This window comes from Dendronephthya gigantea, unplaced genomic scaffold, assembly GCF_004324835.1.
Source record: "Dendronephthya gigantea isolate DGI-Jeju-01 unplaced genomic scaffold, DenGig_1.0 000053F, whole genome shotgun sequence".
Lineage (NCBI taxonomy): Eukaryota > Metazoa > Cnidaria > Anthozoa > Malacalcyonacea > Nephtheidae > Dendronephthya > Dendronephthya gigantea.
In genome coordinates, this window is record NW_021163063.1 from 1,348,615 (window position 1) to 1,364,108 (window position 15,494).

The 15,494-nt window shown below is 38.8% G+C and overlaps 1 protein-coding gene and 1 non-coding gene across 2 annotated transcripts; one reads left to right on the top strand and one right to left on the bottom strand.

Annotated features, from left to right (window-relative positions):
- Positions 1-42: 42 nt before the first annotated feature.
- LOC114529069 (receptor-type guanylate cyclase Gyc76C-like) lies at positions 43-9,952 on the bottom strand. Its single transcript, XM_028550790.1, has 22 exons — positions 9,326-9,952; positions 8,618-8,927; positions 7,452-7,798; positions 6,992-7,133; positions 6,822-6,911; positions 6,171-6,308; positions 5,956-6,037; positions 5,216-5,327; positions 5,086-5,151; positions 4,886-4,963; positions 4,602-4,706; positions 4,404-4,475; positions 4,067-4,232; positions 3,279-3,434; positions 3,006-3,183; positions 2,737-2,877; positions 2,267-2,390; positions 2,059-2,127; positions 1,488-1,662; positions 1,037-1,135; positions 866-957; positions 43-422 (listed from the first exon to the last, which is right to left on the bottom strand). The coding sequence occupies exons 1-22, from the start codon at positions 9,716-9,718 to the stop codon at positions 156-158; spliced, it is 3,402 nt and encodes a 1,133-aa protein (XP_028406591.1). The 5' UTR covers positions 9,719-9,952; the 3' UTR covers positions 43-155.
- On the top strand, positions 3,570-3,699 carry LOC114529200. Its single transcript, XR_003687594.1, has one exon. It is a non-coding gene; the product is annotated as a U11 spliceosomal RNA (small nuclear RNA).
- Positions 9,953-15,494: the final 5,542 nt, after the last annotated feature.

Consider the following 15,494-nt stretch of genomic DNA (forward strand, 5'->3'; position numbering starts at 1 on the left):
TTAGAAAATTTCCATCTCACAGAAGATGTCTAGGAGATTTGGCCCGGGGGGGGAGTTTACTGTGTCACTGGCTCCAAATTCGTCCAGAAACGGGCTCTGAATATCACATGATTATGATAAAAAAAGATATTTCATATCTATAGCAATACTATGATTTATATTGTAACCTTGGTCATTACTCTCTTCTCATAAAGCGTCCCATCAAAGCAGTTTTTGTTATTTCGTCTTAGTTTTGTCTCTGGCGAAGCTAAGAAGTCATCGGCAGCTGGATTACCATAGTCGCCTGTGCGACGCCAATTATTATGCTTATACGTACGTCGTTTCGTGGACGGCGAGCTCTGGTCAGCGGTGTTTACGACCGGGACTGAGCGCAGAGGATGTGTCGAGCTGAGTAGCCAGTGCGTAGTTACCAGTCCCTTTCCCTAGAATCGTAGGTGCAATTAGACTATGATAAGCTATTGATGGTAAGTGATGATAGTACTGCTGAAATACCAATGATGATATCGATGATGATGATGATATTGATGATAATGTCGATGATAATATTAATAATTATGATGATATCAATGATGATATCGATGATGATGATGATGGTATTGATGATAATATCGATGATGATATAGATAATTATGATTATATCAATGATGATGGTATCGATGATGATGATTATATTGATGATGATGTCGATGATAATATAAATAATTATGATGATATCAATGATGGCATCGATTATGATGATACTTGTTCATCCTGGTATTGTGGGGTAGGTATTGGACTAGAAAGATTGTCATAAGATGATTTGAAAATTATCATTGGTATCAGAGTCTGCATGTAAATGCTAGATTTGTAGGTATAAAAACCAAACCTTCAATAAGGTCTCTCCTCGTTCCACGATATTGTAACCGCCGAGAATCGATAGGATGGCTTTAAAATCGTCACTAATGTGGACTTTCAGAGCTAAAAAGAGAACTCGCTGTGTAAATAAAGCGAGATGAGGCCTCTCGTATAAATATCAAGAAAACTAATCATTATTTACCTTCTCCGTTCGATTCCATTCGCGAGGCAGTGTTGACGGTGTCGCCAAACAGACAGTATCTTGGCATCTTGTTGCCTACTACGCCTGCGCACACAGGACCTTGAAAACACGAAAAACAAAGATGATCGAGGTAGTACGTGTTTTTAAAAGTGACTGCTGTCTGAGTTAGGCATGGTTAGATCGTGCAGAGGTAGTACATGTTCTTGAATGAGAGCTACCTTAAAGTTTAAAATGATCTGATGTTGTACAGAACTCACTGCTGAGTTAGCCAATGGTTAGATCATGCAGAGATAGTACATATTCTTGAATGAGAGCTGACTGAAGTAACTAATGTTGCATATGATGTTGCATCATGATGTTGTAGATTTTATACATTGTTAGATCACAGAGACTGCACAGAGATAATATATTTCGTAATAGTCGTTTTCCTTGAGATCTTGCCAAATCTTACCGCTGTGTAGGCCAATCCGTAGTTGAACTTTATAGTCCGGAAAATCTGGCACTTGATAAGCGTTCAACGACGCTAGCAAGTGCAAAGCAAAGTCTGCAATTTCGCCAGCATGGCGCTGACCATTGCGAATCGGGAGGCCTGAGACTACCATATATGCATCACCTATGGTTTCCACCTGTGAAGATAACAATAATTGATGTTGTGTCGAACTTAACCCCAGTTGTCACTGCGAGGACATAATGGCAAAGTAAGCAGTCTACAGTCTACTCCTGGTAGTTTTGCATCAAAGGGCGGCAGCTAGGTAAATATCCTTCGGGATTTATTATAAAGTTAACTTTAGCAGAATTGTCATACTCTTTTATATATTGCGGTGAAAAATAAGTTGCAATGCTTCATGATGTAAAATGCAACCATTAGAACAGGCCTCACTTCTGACATATGGCGAAAATTGTCAATATATCCACCAGCCGACAACTCAACCGTTTTGGATACAACACGTAACATAGTTTTATATTTATCACTGTTTTGAAAACTCTCGAAAAGAAACGAAGCATTCGTCTTATATATTTACCTTATAGACGTCATAAGCGCAAATAATCTCATCAAATAATGTATACAGTGTGTTCAAAAACTTTACAACCTTAATAGAAAATCGAGTTTATTGTTAAAAAGGTCTATACGGACAATACCCCCAACCTGGGTGCGGTAACGGTACGGTGGGTATACCCCCACCCTCAACACCCGTTGCCCTCCCGTGGAAGCGTACTTCGATTGGTTACCTGTAATGGGGTAATTTGTGCAGAGAACTTTGTGAAACCAACAATGTCGCTGAAGAAGATGGAGACTTCTTCAAATGACTCAGCAGGAACTGGCTTCCCCTGTTTGAGATCGCTTGCAACTGATCTAAATGAATAAAAACATTGAGATTTGAGATGAGGGAGGTGTGATGGATGGATGCATTGAGATTCGAGGGACCCCCCGGTTAGTGTCGCAGCTCCTCGCAAAAATGATTTTCATTGGCTGAACTTTACAATACATTTCTGTTTCACCCAATAGCATAGCTTCGTTCCTTAGAAAGCATAGAAAACCATTATCCAATTGGACGAAAGCTTCGAGAGCTGCGACATGTCCCAGAGACCATCCTGAGTCCCTTTTTGCCAGCAAATCAGACCATGAACTCAATTCCAGACCGAGCACTTTAGACCATGTTTGGCGGCAACTATACGAAGGATTTTATTATTATACTAACGGTGGCAACATTTGGTGTAACAGTCTGTCTGTTTTCTTCTTTTCTTCAACGAGAAGAGTCGTTCTTTCCTCAACCAGGCTTTCTAAATTGTTAGCGTATTTCTCGAGCATGTTCACCATGTTGTCGATAATATTTGTCGTTCTGAAGGATACAAAAAATGCGGTATATCACCTAAACGAATGCGGTTAGAATATAAATGGTTCTGTGATTCATTCGACAGACTTTCCTACGGGTTTTTCAGGTAATTTTTGAGCAGGAATTCATCTTACTTTCCAAACTTCAAACGACGAACGATGTTGTATATTTCATAAAATGGCGGTCTTCGTTCAGCATCTTCCTGCCAACAGTTCACCATCAACTCTTTTAAAACTTCCAGTTTGTCGAGCACCTTGGAAACAACGGGTCTGAACGGATAAGAACTGAAGCGCTCTATCTTCTTGACAAGATCTATACGGCGAGAACATTTCGTTAGTTTGGCGGGAATGACGAATCATGAACTCGTAGTCACCGCTAAAAGCTCCTTATTTTCCTGCAGTACCCACCATCTGGTTCTTCCAACGAGTTAAATACATTATAAGGCCCATTCCTTGTGTGCATTTCTTGCAAAATTATTGCAAAACTATAGACATCGCCTTTCTGAGTCCCATGAGCAGCCAGCTTCTGATTTCGCAATATTTCTGGAGCTTTCCATAGTAAATCTTAAAAAAAACCCCGAAAAATTATCATTCAGGATAGGTCCACTCGTGCGCATGCGTTGAGAGCGCATGTAAAGATCTCCCACAAGCGTAGCGATAATCTTCCGGTATAAGTAAGCGCGGTGAAGCGTGGTTTGACAAAAGGGCTTTTGCCGTCAATGGTACGTCGGTCTGGAGACGGATCGGCGCGGAATCGCCATCAAGAGATTTCGGAAGCATAATGTTTGGAAACTTGTGGCAGTTGGTCGCCATTCGCGCCGACGCCCAATATTGACCAATAAGAAAAAAAAACTGGTACCTAGAGCACAGAATACCTATCAGTAGAACAACTCTATACTATTTTTTCGTAAGTGTGATTCGTCACTTAGCAAGTGCATTTTTTTGAGGCAGTCACCCCCCTGCCGATGTCTAAGATCAGGCCATTTTTAGTATTGGCAGGGGGGTGACTGCCTCAAAAAAATGCACTTGCTAAGTGACGAATCATGACGAATCACACTTACGAAAAAAGTACAGGAGTTCTTCTTCTGATAGGTATTCTGTGCCTATAGAGTGTACCATCAGAGACTCGAGTGTCGAAGAATACATGGTAGAATTGCTTAGGTTGGTACTTCATGAAATACGGATTCGTTATTTACCGAGTGAATACTTGTAATCGCCCTTCATCTCTTTTGTTTTCTGTCCTCTGAGCTTCTTGAGTCCAAAATTCGCGATTTTTAAGACCCAGCGATTGTCGATGACACAGTTGGATGACTTTAGATTTCCATGAACTTTTATATCGCTTGCGTGGAGAAACGTCATGCCCTGGGGAGAAGAAGTATACCATTCTTTAGTTCAACAATGACTTTGAACAGAGTCGAAAAATCACGGCAAACTTGCTGATATTTTGTGTTTACACCATGCCGTACTTTGAAGTATATCTATATTTCTTATATTTTACTACATTGTCTGCGGTTAATGGCTTTTTCTACTAACCCTGACCAAGTCTTTTACAAGCGACAGGATAAACATACTGTCCAATTTTATGTCTTCGTTATCAAAGATATCCTGAACAAAATATAATCAAAACCATTGCACAAGTTTTACAAATCGTTCATCGGTCAAGTGGGACCTTTCTCAAAATGCCATCTATTACTTAATTATGTATCCTGTGAAACTTGTATTATTGTTCACCTGGAGACTTCCCTTGGAGCAATACGATGTCAAAACCAGCAATTTGTCAACTGCGACGCAGGCTCCGATAAAGTTTACCAAATTCTCATGACGAGTATCTCGTAACTGAAAAGAAATTGAGAATTATATGACCGAACATTGCAGTGGGTCGTAAAACAAAGGTGTTTCGACAAAGTAAGGCCCCTGAAGCCGATATGTTCAGAAAATGAGTTGCGGATACGCTCTGCATGATGGGATTGAGGAAGGCTGATCGCCAACCCGAGCAGAAAGGATTATGGCAATACCTGCTTCATATCTAACCGAAGTTCTCTTGTTATTTCCAATGACTTCCGTTGCAGTTTCTGCACTGCAACAGTGGTGCTCTAAGGTAAAAACAACGTTGTTGTAACATACAATATTTTGAGTGGAAAATGGTTGGAACACAGCCGAGAGATTAATGATTACATTTAATAATAGTGTCGTGAATGTCCGTGAACAGACAAACCTTGTAAACCGCAACTTGAGAGGAAGATATTGCACCATCTTTACTATCAGTGGAGAAGACACTTTTCTGTAATATAAGAAACATTAGATCTCCGATTGATCCAGTGTTACTACAGGAGGAAAAAGTTCACCTTATCGCAAGCCAAACTGCGGAATGACGACCTAGCTCGATTTGATAAAACTATCTCTTTCGAATCAATTTTCCACAAGTCATCAGCTAGCTCTGCCTCTAGTTTATATTTCCTGTAGTGAAACATGAAAGTAGTCAGTTTACAATCCCCCTGCAGTAACACTAGATCAAGAAGAGATGATCCTTACTGGACCTCTAGGAAAAACAGTTTAGAACTGATAGAGCTATCCAGTATAAATACAGTTAGTTTAGTTTAGGTTCCTGTAGTAACACTGGATCAATAAGAGATGATCCTTACTGGAGCTCTAGAGAAAACAGTTTAGAACTGATAGAGCTATCCAGTATAAATACAGTTAGTTTAGTTTAGGTTTCCTCCTGTAGTAACACTGGATCAATAAGAGATGATCCTTACTGGACCTCTAGAGAAAACATGCAGTTTAAAACAGAAAGAGTTCCAATATAACCAGGGAGAAGCGTGGCAGCGTCTTCACACAACTTAGCATCAAATGTGGTATAACAACTGCCTAAAATAGACAAAACACTTCTCGACGTTTCGACCTGAGGGCCTTCTACTAACACTCCTGACGAAGGTCCTCAGGTCGAAACGTCGAGAAGTGTTTTGTCTATTTTAGGCAGTTGTTATACCACATTTGATGCTAAAATTGAAAGAGCCATCCCAGCGTGTAGCTTCAGTCCTAGAAAACATCCAGGTAAATTGTTCATTCATCACTGGAAACCTACCTGTACAATGACATGACAAGAGCTATAACGGCTATTACCAAAAAACCCATAAAAACACCCAAAATAAGGAACGTGTAGTCCTCTAGAACAAAAAAGGTCATAGTTTAACAATCATTTATACAATATCAGCTGGGTCGCACATCATTGTCTTGTCTGTTCAACCATTGCCGTTAAAAACGCTTCCTGCACACAAGTCGTATTTGTCAACAACTTACTTGAGTCGCTTCCACAAAGTTCGTCATTAAATCCGCATTTTGGTGAATCCCTAGGAATTCCTTTTAACCATAAAATATCGTCTGTAACGCTTAAATTTCTCTTGATGTCGAACGTCCCCACTTTATGGTAGCGAGGAGCTGTTGAGATAAATAAATATACTGAAGGACCATTCAGAGCATATAGGCGCAGAAAATTGATCAGTAGACTTTATTTATACTGGATAGCTCTATCAGTTCTAATAAACTGTTCTTCCTAGAGGTCCAGTAAGGATCATCTCTTATTGATCCAGTGTTACTACAGAAGGAAACCTAAACTAAACTAACTTTATTTATACTGGATAGCTCTATCAGTTCTAAACTGCATGTTTTCTCTAGAGGTCCAGTAAGGATCATCTCTTATTGATCCAGTGTTACTACAGAAGGAAACCTAAACTAAACTAACTTTATTTATACTGGATAGCTCTATCAGTTCTAAACTGTCCTTCCTAGAGGTCCAGTAAGGATCATCTCTTATTGATCTAGTGTTACTACAGGAGGAAACCTAAACTAAACTAACTTTATTTATGCTGGATAGCCCTATCAGATCTAAACTGTTCTTACTAGACGTTCAGTAAGGATCAACTTCATTTTGAACAATGTAGTCGTATTTACCTGTTCTATTTCCTCTAAAATCATACAATATGTACTCCCAAAAGAGAGCATCTGCATTTTCATCAAAGAATGCTTTACAGCCCAATGCACCTGTATAAACGTTTTAAAGTTTTCAACATTCGTGAAGTATTTTGGATGCAGCAATAAGAAGTTATTCCACTGTTACGTACTTCGGTATTCTGTTCCAATCAAATGCTGTACGATCATCGTGCCATTTCTTATATCTCTATTATCCGACAACGTTTTATTGACGGCGATAGCGTATTGATAAATTGCGTCATAAAGATACCCAGCGTACTCCGGGAGATATTTCTGAAGAACAGGTAGAAAAGCGATTATTTTTCCAGCTTAATCGTGACTTACAATTTTTCTCACCCCCCGTTACTCTTCCTGTACATCCTTTTTGATTCCAGCCTTTCTCTATTTATTCTCTCTTCCCAACCTCTTTCAGACTTCCTCCCTCCTCTTTCCTCCCTCCTCCCTTTATCCTCCTCCCTCCATCCTCCTCCCTCCAGCCTCCCTTCTCCTTCCTCCCTTCTCCATCCTCCTCCCTCCATCCTCCTCCCTCCATCCTCTCTTCTCCATCCTCCTCCCTCCTCTCTCTGAATCATATTTCAATTTCACGCTTACTTTAAAACTGTTGGCATGCTCTTTGTCGCTATTAAACGGAGGTAATTGTGTCAGGTTGGCAATGGTCTTCAACACCGAACCATTTGATATCAAACCATCATCTTCAACAATGAGCGATATGGTCAAAGCATTATGAAACGATTTAACTGCTCCCTCAGTGAGGTCTTTTCCGTAGTTAAAGCGGGTCTTGAATGCATGCAGACTTTTTGGAAATCGTGCTGCTCGCCTTAAGTTTTCTAAATCAATTCGAAAGAGAATGAAAGCGAAATCTCCTTGATTCATTCCTACGGCGGCAGCAAGAGTCAGTGCTTCCACTGCAAGCGCGTGATCCATCATTAGAAGTATAACTAAACAATAAAAAATATTTACTCGCTTGACGCTCAAAAAAAATAACTTCACTCTCAAAAGAACACGAGAAAACGTTAAACCTGGTGGGGCCCCTTGTTCCAGAAAACCCAGAACTTTTACCGAAGGCATTGATCAGGGGCGAAAGACTAAGCCAATCCCTAGAAAAAATCTCAAACCAGAAACCTTTCAGACCAAGTGTGGGTGGGTAAAACCTGGCGGGGCTAATACCGCTTAGGGAAGGGGGGTACACGTTTGCAAGGTAGAGCGATGGTTGGCAATGAACGATTCAAGTTCGTTTCATTTGAAACCTATTCATCGTCGCTTACGGTCCCCTTAAAGTCTTTGGTATCTTAACTACCTCTCATTTCATTTGTGCCCTTGACTCTGGGGGTCTGACACTTTTCCTAGTCTGGACCCTGGTTATATTGACCCACCGCCCACTAGTAAAAGCAGAAAGTCTAATGTTACATGAAGTCTCATTGGCTCCGCCCAAACCACAACACAATACCCATCGGAAAGACAACTCCAGTGTGTGATTGTGATTCGTCATGATCACGGCGAAAACAATGGAGCTGTCTTTCTGATGGGTTTCCTATGGAAACGTCGTGTAACACGAGAATCCCGGGTAGTGTCGCAGCTTCTCGCGAGAATGATTTTCATTGGCTGAACTTTACAACACATTCCTGTTTCAACCAATAGCATAGCTTCGTTCTTTAAAAAGCATAGAAAAGCATTATCCAATCGGACGAAAGCTTTCGAGCACTGCGACATGCCCCAGAACTCCCGCACTTGACGTCATTATGAGAAAGGTCTATTACTTCTCGCCTTTCTTTTCAGATTTCTCAAAAGGCTCGTGAAATTATCCTTATTCTTTCTCCGTATGTATTTGTTAATGCTCATGAACGAAGACGCGATGGAAATGTTAATCGAACTCTTCTCCAGCGTTTTCACGAGCTTATCTTTGCGTTCCTTCCAAAGAGGAATATCTTCCCAAATTATACCAACAATCTTCCAATTGTATCTTTTACAAATTTTCACGACTTCGAACACTATCTGGCCTGGGTCGAGGATCGTTCGAGCAAACGTCTTGTAGACGGTTTTGTTAGAGACTTCAACCGACTTGCAAAGCTGAAAGTTAAACAACATTATTTCAACTCTTTTATAAAACTACAAAAATACCCCTTAATCTCTCTGGCGTAGATAATAAACAGCTGTAAAGATCTGTTCCACGATCCAAATTAGTCGGATCCAGTGCAGTTCTGACGTACACTTCTGAAGGTAATGTCATTTGTTATTGATAAAGCAGTGCTTCTTTTGGCTTGAGCATTGCAAGTCAACACACTAAAAAAACATCCGTCAGAAGTGACTTGGATGCGACAAAATTTGATCGCCCGAACAGACCTCTATCTTCCAAATCTTCCCCGTCAAAATGGCCGCTTCTTCTTTTTCAGTAGACCCAGTACAAACGATAATATTCTGCCACTTAGCTGACCTAAGGTAAAGAGAATCCCATCCTATAAACTTACATGGGAAATTACAGGTAATTCCAGCGCACTTGCGACCCTTGCTGGAACTTCGCAAAAACATCCAAGGCCTATAAATGCATCAACTTTTCTCGTCCATTGCTGAACCATGCCTTTCAAAGCTTTTTCGGTATCACACTCCGTTTCATTCCAGATATAGCGAAGAGTGTAATTTGGCAGCAAATGTGGGTCTTTATTTATAATGTCAATTGCATACGGTATAATTCCGGCGTAATACTTCGCCTGTGGAAGATTATCTTTGGTAAACACACCGTGTGTTTTGAAAGGTAGCAAAATCCCCAGAGTTATATTATTGGCGGAGCTGCTAGCCTCGAAACGTGACGAAAGTAAGACTAGGAAAAAAACCGATGCAGAAATCCAGCGAATTGTCAACATTGCTTCGAGCCTTTTCTTTAGAAATGTTTTTCTTTACTTCTCCGAGCAAAAATATGCAATTAAAGCTCCGTTTCGTTGTCGCTCTGCCACCTGTTCGTTTGAATATTTCAGCACTTCGATAGGAGCCTATGTGTAATAAAATAACTTGCGTTTCACTGCAGTGTTCCGGCGAAATCTTTCATTCAGGACAAAATGATTCAGGTAGAAAACGTTTCCTCGCGACGTTTTCTTTTGACAAGCGGTTTAAATACGTTCGCTTTTTGCTTGTTTTTAATTCAACAAGATAGAATAGATCTTTTTTCTTGATTTTCTTATTATCCTCTCGTTAAAATGAAAACTAAACTGTGCGAACCTTAATTATAGTGGCGCTGTATTCTTTGAGATTAGAAAAACAAATATTTTGAAATAGAAGCTGTCGCAATTATTTCTCAATTTTTACTGTTTTGTTTTTCTTAAAAAAATATATATAGTAACAACGCGCTGTTTTTCCTAGAAAAAGCGAATAGAAAAAGCGTGCTCGAATCTTTCTGGTAAAAATCCTTCTGTATATGACTGACGACACGCAGGCAAAATATTTCGTCGTTGTCAGCTGAACAAGATTGTTTACTCAAATCGATATTCGATTCCCAAAGCAATTTTATGAGTCCCAATTGCTTCTTCACCGGATGACGAATATATATCCTTTTAAAATAATTGGATTGAAGACGACGAACACAGGGGTAAGCAATGATAGATCGTCTACGTCGTCGTTTCCAAAAGGACAAGGTTATAATCGTGATTCAAACTTCCGTAATTACGAGCCAAATCATCAATTCTTCTTTGCCACCATTAGTAGTAGTACTGTACAGGTGCTGTATCAAATATTATTCAATGTTTTTAAACTGCCTTTCTCCCAGTAGTATACCTCTAGCGTTCGGACTATTTAATTGCTACAAAAACAATTTCAATCTGATAACAAATTTAGCCCGTTAAGTTCCTTTTAATCTTTTAACCGCGTGAGCTTTCCTCGACCAATTAATTTTGAATTCGAGTCGATTTCGTGCAGTTTCACACTCCAAGCGGTGCAACGCGGAAAAGATCATGCGCACGATAGACCCACCGTGAAGATATTCGTGAAGATACAAATAATTTAAAATCGCTTCAATATGGAAATGACGGTCGGCACGCGATCCTAAACAATTTGACAACAATCAAGTGACATAGTAAGATTAAAAAAAAATTGACACGTTTTCCCTAGTTCAAACTAAACTGATAAGTACAAAAATTTTAAGTCATATTTGCAGTTTTGTCAATCGAATCGAAATCTACTTGTCACAGGTTGAAACTGGGGCATTGAATGTAATTTTTCGAGTTTCGTGACGAACAACAGGCGTGCAGACCGCAGGTGTATTTTACACTAATTATAGAATTTTAACGACGATTCGTTTTAGGAAGCTGTTCTTTTTTTGTATCAATTAAAGCAATTATACGGTCTTCGCTAACGAGTGGGATGCTGTGTAATTGCAGCAAATAAACCGTGAAATCGAATGGAACCGCCTGTGAACTGCTGCAGAATATTATGGCGGCAAATACGCGTTCAATTACACCGTTTCGTTTCGGGCAAGCGCAATTTTATCTCGAGTATAATATGAGACAATGTTTTCATTTACTTAACTGTTCAAAACGCGTTTCCGTGTTTACATATGGTGACAAAAGGACTGGTATTTCATTTGAATATGTAAAAACTGAATTAAAATCGGAAGTTAAATAGCGGTCCATCCGTCTCGAATAATCAAATATATATAAATTCAAATTTCAATGATAACTCTTTTCTTTGGATTATCACAGAAGACAAAGTCATCATGGTAAAATGGTAAATGCAGTCGAAAATTTATAGATGAATGCATTATCTTTGAATTGGCAAAGGTGGTCACACGATAGAGCCCTCCCCCCCTTTTTGAAGAGGAGGTTATATACAGTTTTATCGATATTTGCATGAAAAGATGTTGATTTCGAAAAAGGTTGCATTACAACAAAGGCGAAGTTACACTATATACAATTTTCCTTGCAACTTGCATGCATTTATCAGTAATTTTAAGGGATGTTAATTTTATAGAGCGTTCGAAATGCTAAGAAAACGTTGGCAGATGGCAAGAAATGTTCGTATTTGACAACTTTAGATCGCTCAGGAGTAGAATTGCATTGTAAATTTCGAGGAAAGTGTAATAGCACCTTAAGATACGAATTCAACAAACCATATTCGCGTGCGTGCATTTTCGCAACACATGAATTTAATTATTTAAATAGTAAATCAAGCCTCCTACTTTATGGCAAACTCGATGAAAGAGCATGCACCCTGCTGTTTTCAAAAACCGCCAGCTGAATCTGGCTAGCACATCTTGGAGCGAATTCCCAAATAAATTGCAAGATAATCAGTCCTAAACATCAAAAGAACAACTGTCCATTTTCCCCTCCTCGTAGAAGACAAAGGTATAGCGGCTGCTCCATCTGCTTCTCAGTCACAGGACATTGTTAGCATACAATATGAAAGTCAAACATATTCAAACGTCTGTATTCTAAAAGCTTACTCACACTCGAACTAATTTTCATTGAGGGCGAGATCTCAATCTTCTCATAACTTTTCCATGGCGGTATTTTCAGTCAAACCGTAGCTTGATTTTCAATGTTTCATGTCAAATATTTTCAAGTCAGTGACTGAGAACGAACCTTCTCATTAATATTGATCAGTAATAACAAAATTTCTATGATTATATAATTTATGTCACACTCAAAGAGGGCTTTTTGAAAACAGCTGATAGCGACAAGCGTCCATCCATTTTTTATCATCCTTTAAATTCAAATGATGTCGCGGTTCAAAACTTAAGGAAAATACTTATCAATCTTGTAATGCACGCCGCGTGTCATGTTTGTTTAATTGTCTAACTTTCTATAGTCATTTTGACACACATCAACATCTCTAGCCGCTGTATGTTTAACTATAAATTTGTGTGATAGATCAAACAAATCATATTGTAATTAAAATAGAATCCATCAAGTTTTCCCTGGTTCTCTGTCAACAATAATCGGATGCCTTAAGAGATGTCCATCAAAGCAAAAACACTAGATCTTCCTGTTAAGCTTGAGAACGAAACGCTAAAATTGTCTTTCCTTTAGTGAAGGCGATAGCTTCATCTATATTCAATATATAGCTTACACCAATATCATTTAAGTTTGATAATAAAAGTTTTCATTACTTAAATATCAGCTGGGTAATCAACGAATTTTATCAGCCTCTAAGGTATCTTCGGCTATAGTGACAGCCCCTTGCTTTTTAAATTTCTTGTTTTTATTTAGTAATTGTTTTAGAATACTGAGTACTGACGATTGTGCTAAATATATAGTTACAGCACTGTTTATATCTGTAAATACAGAGTTTAACAGCTAACTTAATTCGCTTGTGTATATGCATGGCTGAAATACAATTTGCAGTCTTGTTATTGTGATATTTTTGTCTTGTAATTCATGTTCGTAAGACTTAAATGGATACGCCACGAACTGCTTTTATAACAAGCGAACAAAGTAGTTGAACAACCAAGTTTATGATAAATTTAGCTTTCACCGCCGTGCTGCACCACAATCACACGAATTTGATAAAATATTGATTTCGTGTATAGCTACTTTAACTTACAAGGGCTGCTTTCCAAGGATAAAAAATATGATGTGTTATAATTCAGAAAAATGCTTAGTTTTTCAGACAGGAGTTTAATTCAAAGCGCGTCTTATATTGTTGCAGTGATGAACCAGATTAGGCGATAACGGATTCAGCTCTAAAAAACGAGTCAAATTTCGAAAAGCTGTGACGTTTTTCAATGCCAGAGAGCCAAATAAACGCACCAAATCCGTCAAAGCAATCAACATTTGCGACTAAACGTTTCTTCTTAACGGAAAGAGACGATTTTCAATCCAAAGTAAGATCGATGCCCGGCTTCGCCCTGGCTCAAAAACATCAATTTTGCGATGATCCTTCTCGACGATCATTATCTCACTGATTTAAAGGATCCACCCCCCTCCCCTCATCACAATTATCCGCATTAAACTTTATTAGCGAAGCTCTCAGTGCATTTTTCATGAGGCAGCTTTGACTCGATCAAGTTGACCTCGGTGTCGGCCGTTAAGCCTCGCACATGCAGCCGAGCATATTCTTACCAAGGCATGTTTAGCTACCACGCCAGCTTTAAAAGAAAGGAAATGCGTACGCTTATGCCGTCGATTAAGTTTGGAATCGTTGGTGTTCTACACGAGAAACTAAACTAGAGTTCTCAGTGAGTTTCGACCACCTGCAACACAGAATCCATGAGTAGCCCAAAGATGATTATATAAAATACGACGTATAGGGCCTTAATTCTCTTTTGCAAATCAGGCTAATGTCGGAGTGATTTTCAAGATAGGATTTGTTTTTTTTTGAGCACCGATTAAGCGACACATAGTTCAAATCTACTCACGAAGCGATCTCTAAAGCTCATGAATATCTCAAAAATGACAGAAATATCGTTTGGGCTTAGCAAACACACTGGCGGTAAGGCGACAACAATGATCGCAGATTTCATTGAAGTATAGTATACTCCTCCGTGCATGAGACACGGATAAAAACTACATTTGTTTTTTTCGCTAAACCTTTATTTTGCTGACAGAGTGATAGGTATTTTCCGGCACAGAATGGCAAGAATCAACAAAGAACATCGAAAAAAACGAGACATATTCGTGTAAATCCAGACCAAATCCCACTTTTTACAATGATACCACACGTATAGTTCATGATTAATCTTTGTAAGTCCTTTGTCATTTTCTATTCGTCATCATTTCGGAATTCAAAAATTCGAGTCTATTTACACAATTCATCCGTTTTTCGTCGGAATTCCATTGTTTTGTCAAAACATTCATAACTTGTCATCAATATATGACCTAGAATAAACTAAAACTGTGTATATACACACAATTTATTCATGGAAATACCTGCGGGGAAGCCGCTGGAAGCAGCTGTGTGCATGAATTGTGTTTTTCAGTGTGATCAAAAGGAATGCGATTATTTTAAAGGCAATAATTACGATATCAATACAGCGTTTAAAACTGCACACATTTAGGATTTCTGCATGCCCATTCTGGTTTCTATTTATCGACCTTTTCTTATTCCACACTCCGTGTTTGACAGAGTTACCTAATTTCAAACCTTTTATGGCCAGCTATAATGATAACTAACTCGGAGATGTCAATACTAAAATAAGAATTCGCAAGTTAGCACGGATTTGGCGAACAACTAGACACATTTGACAGCTGAAAAGCAGTTTAAAAGATAAACTACGAGCTGCATAACTTGGTAAAAAATATATATGAGAGACTGAACTTGCTTGACGTTCCATTGCAATATTTATTTCTGTTGTCTTTAAGATTCTGTTTTCGTGCCAAATTCACCCAATTTCACCTAATTTTCTGACTCAAAATAAATTTTACATCCTGAAACATCCTGATTTTTTTATCGTCAAATTATTTCCACAATTTCCGGGCATGTATCACTTATAAATATATAGAAGGAAGTCGCAAATTCTTTGCTTAAAATTAATCCAAACATGCTTCGCTGTTTTGAAACAATTTTAAACAACACACGCTAACCATTCGGTTATATGAGATAGACCAGATCAAACTCACGTGCATAAATCATATATTTAGCATATTCTTATTTTAACTCCGCTAAAATTGCAGCGAGTTTCAACATATGGTTTGGCCGCAAAGATTAAGACTA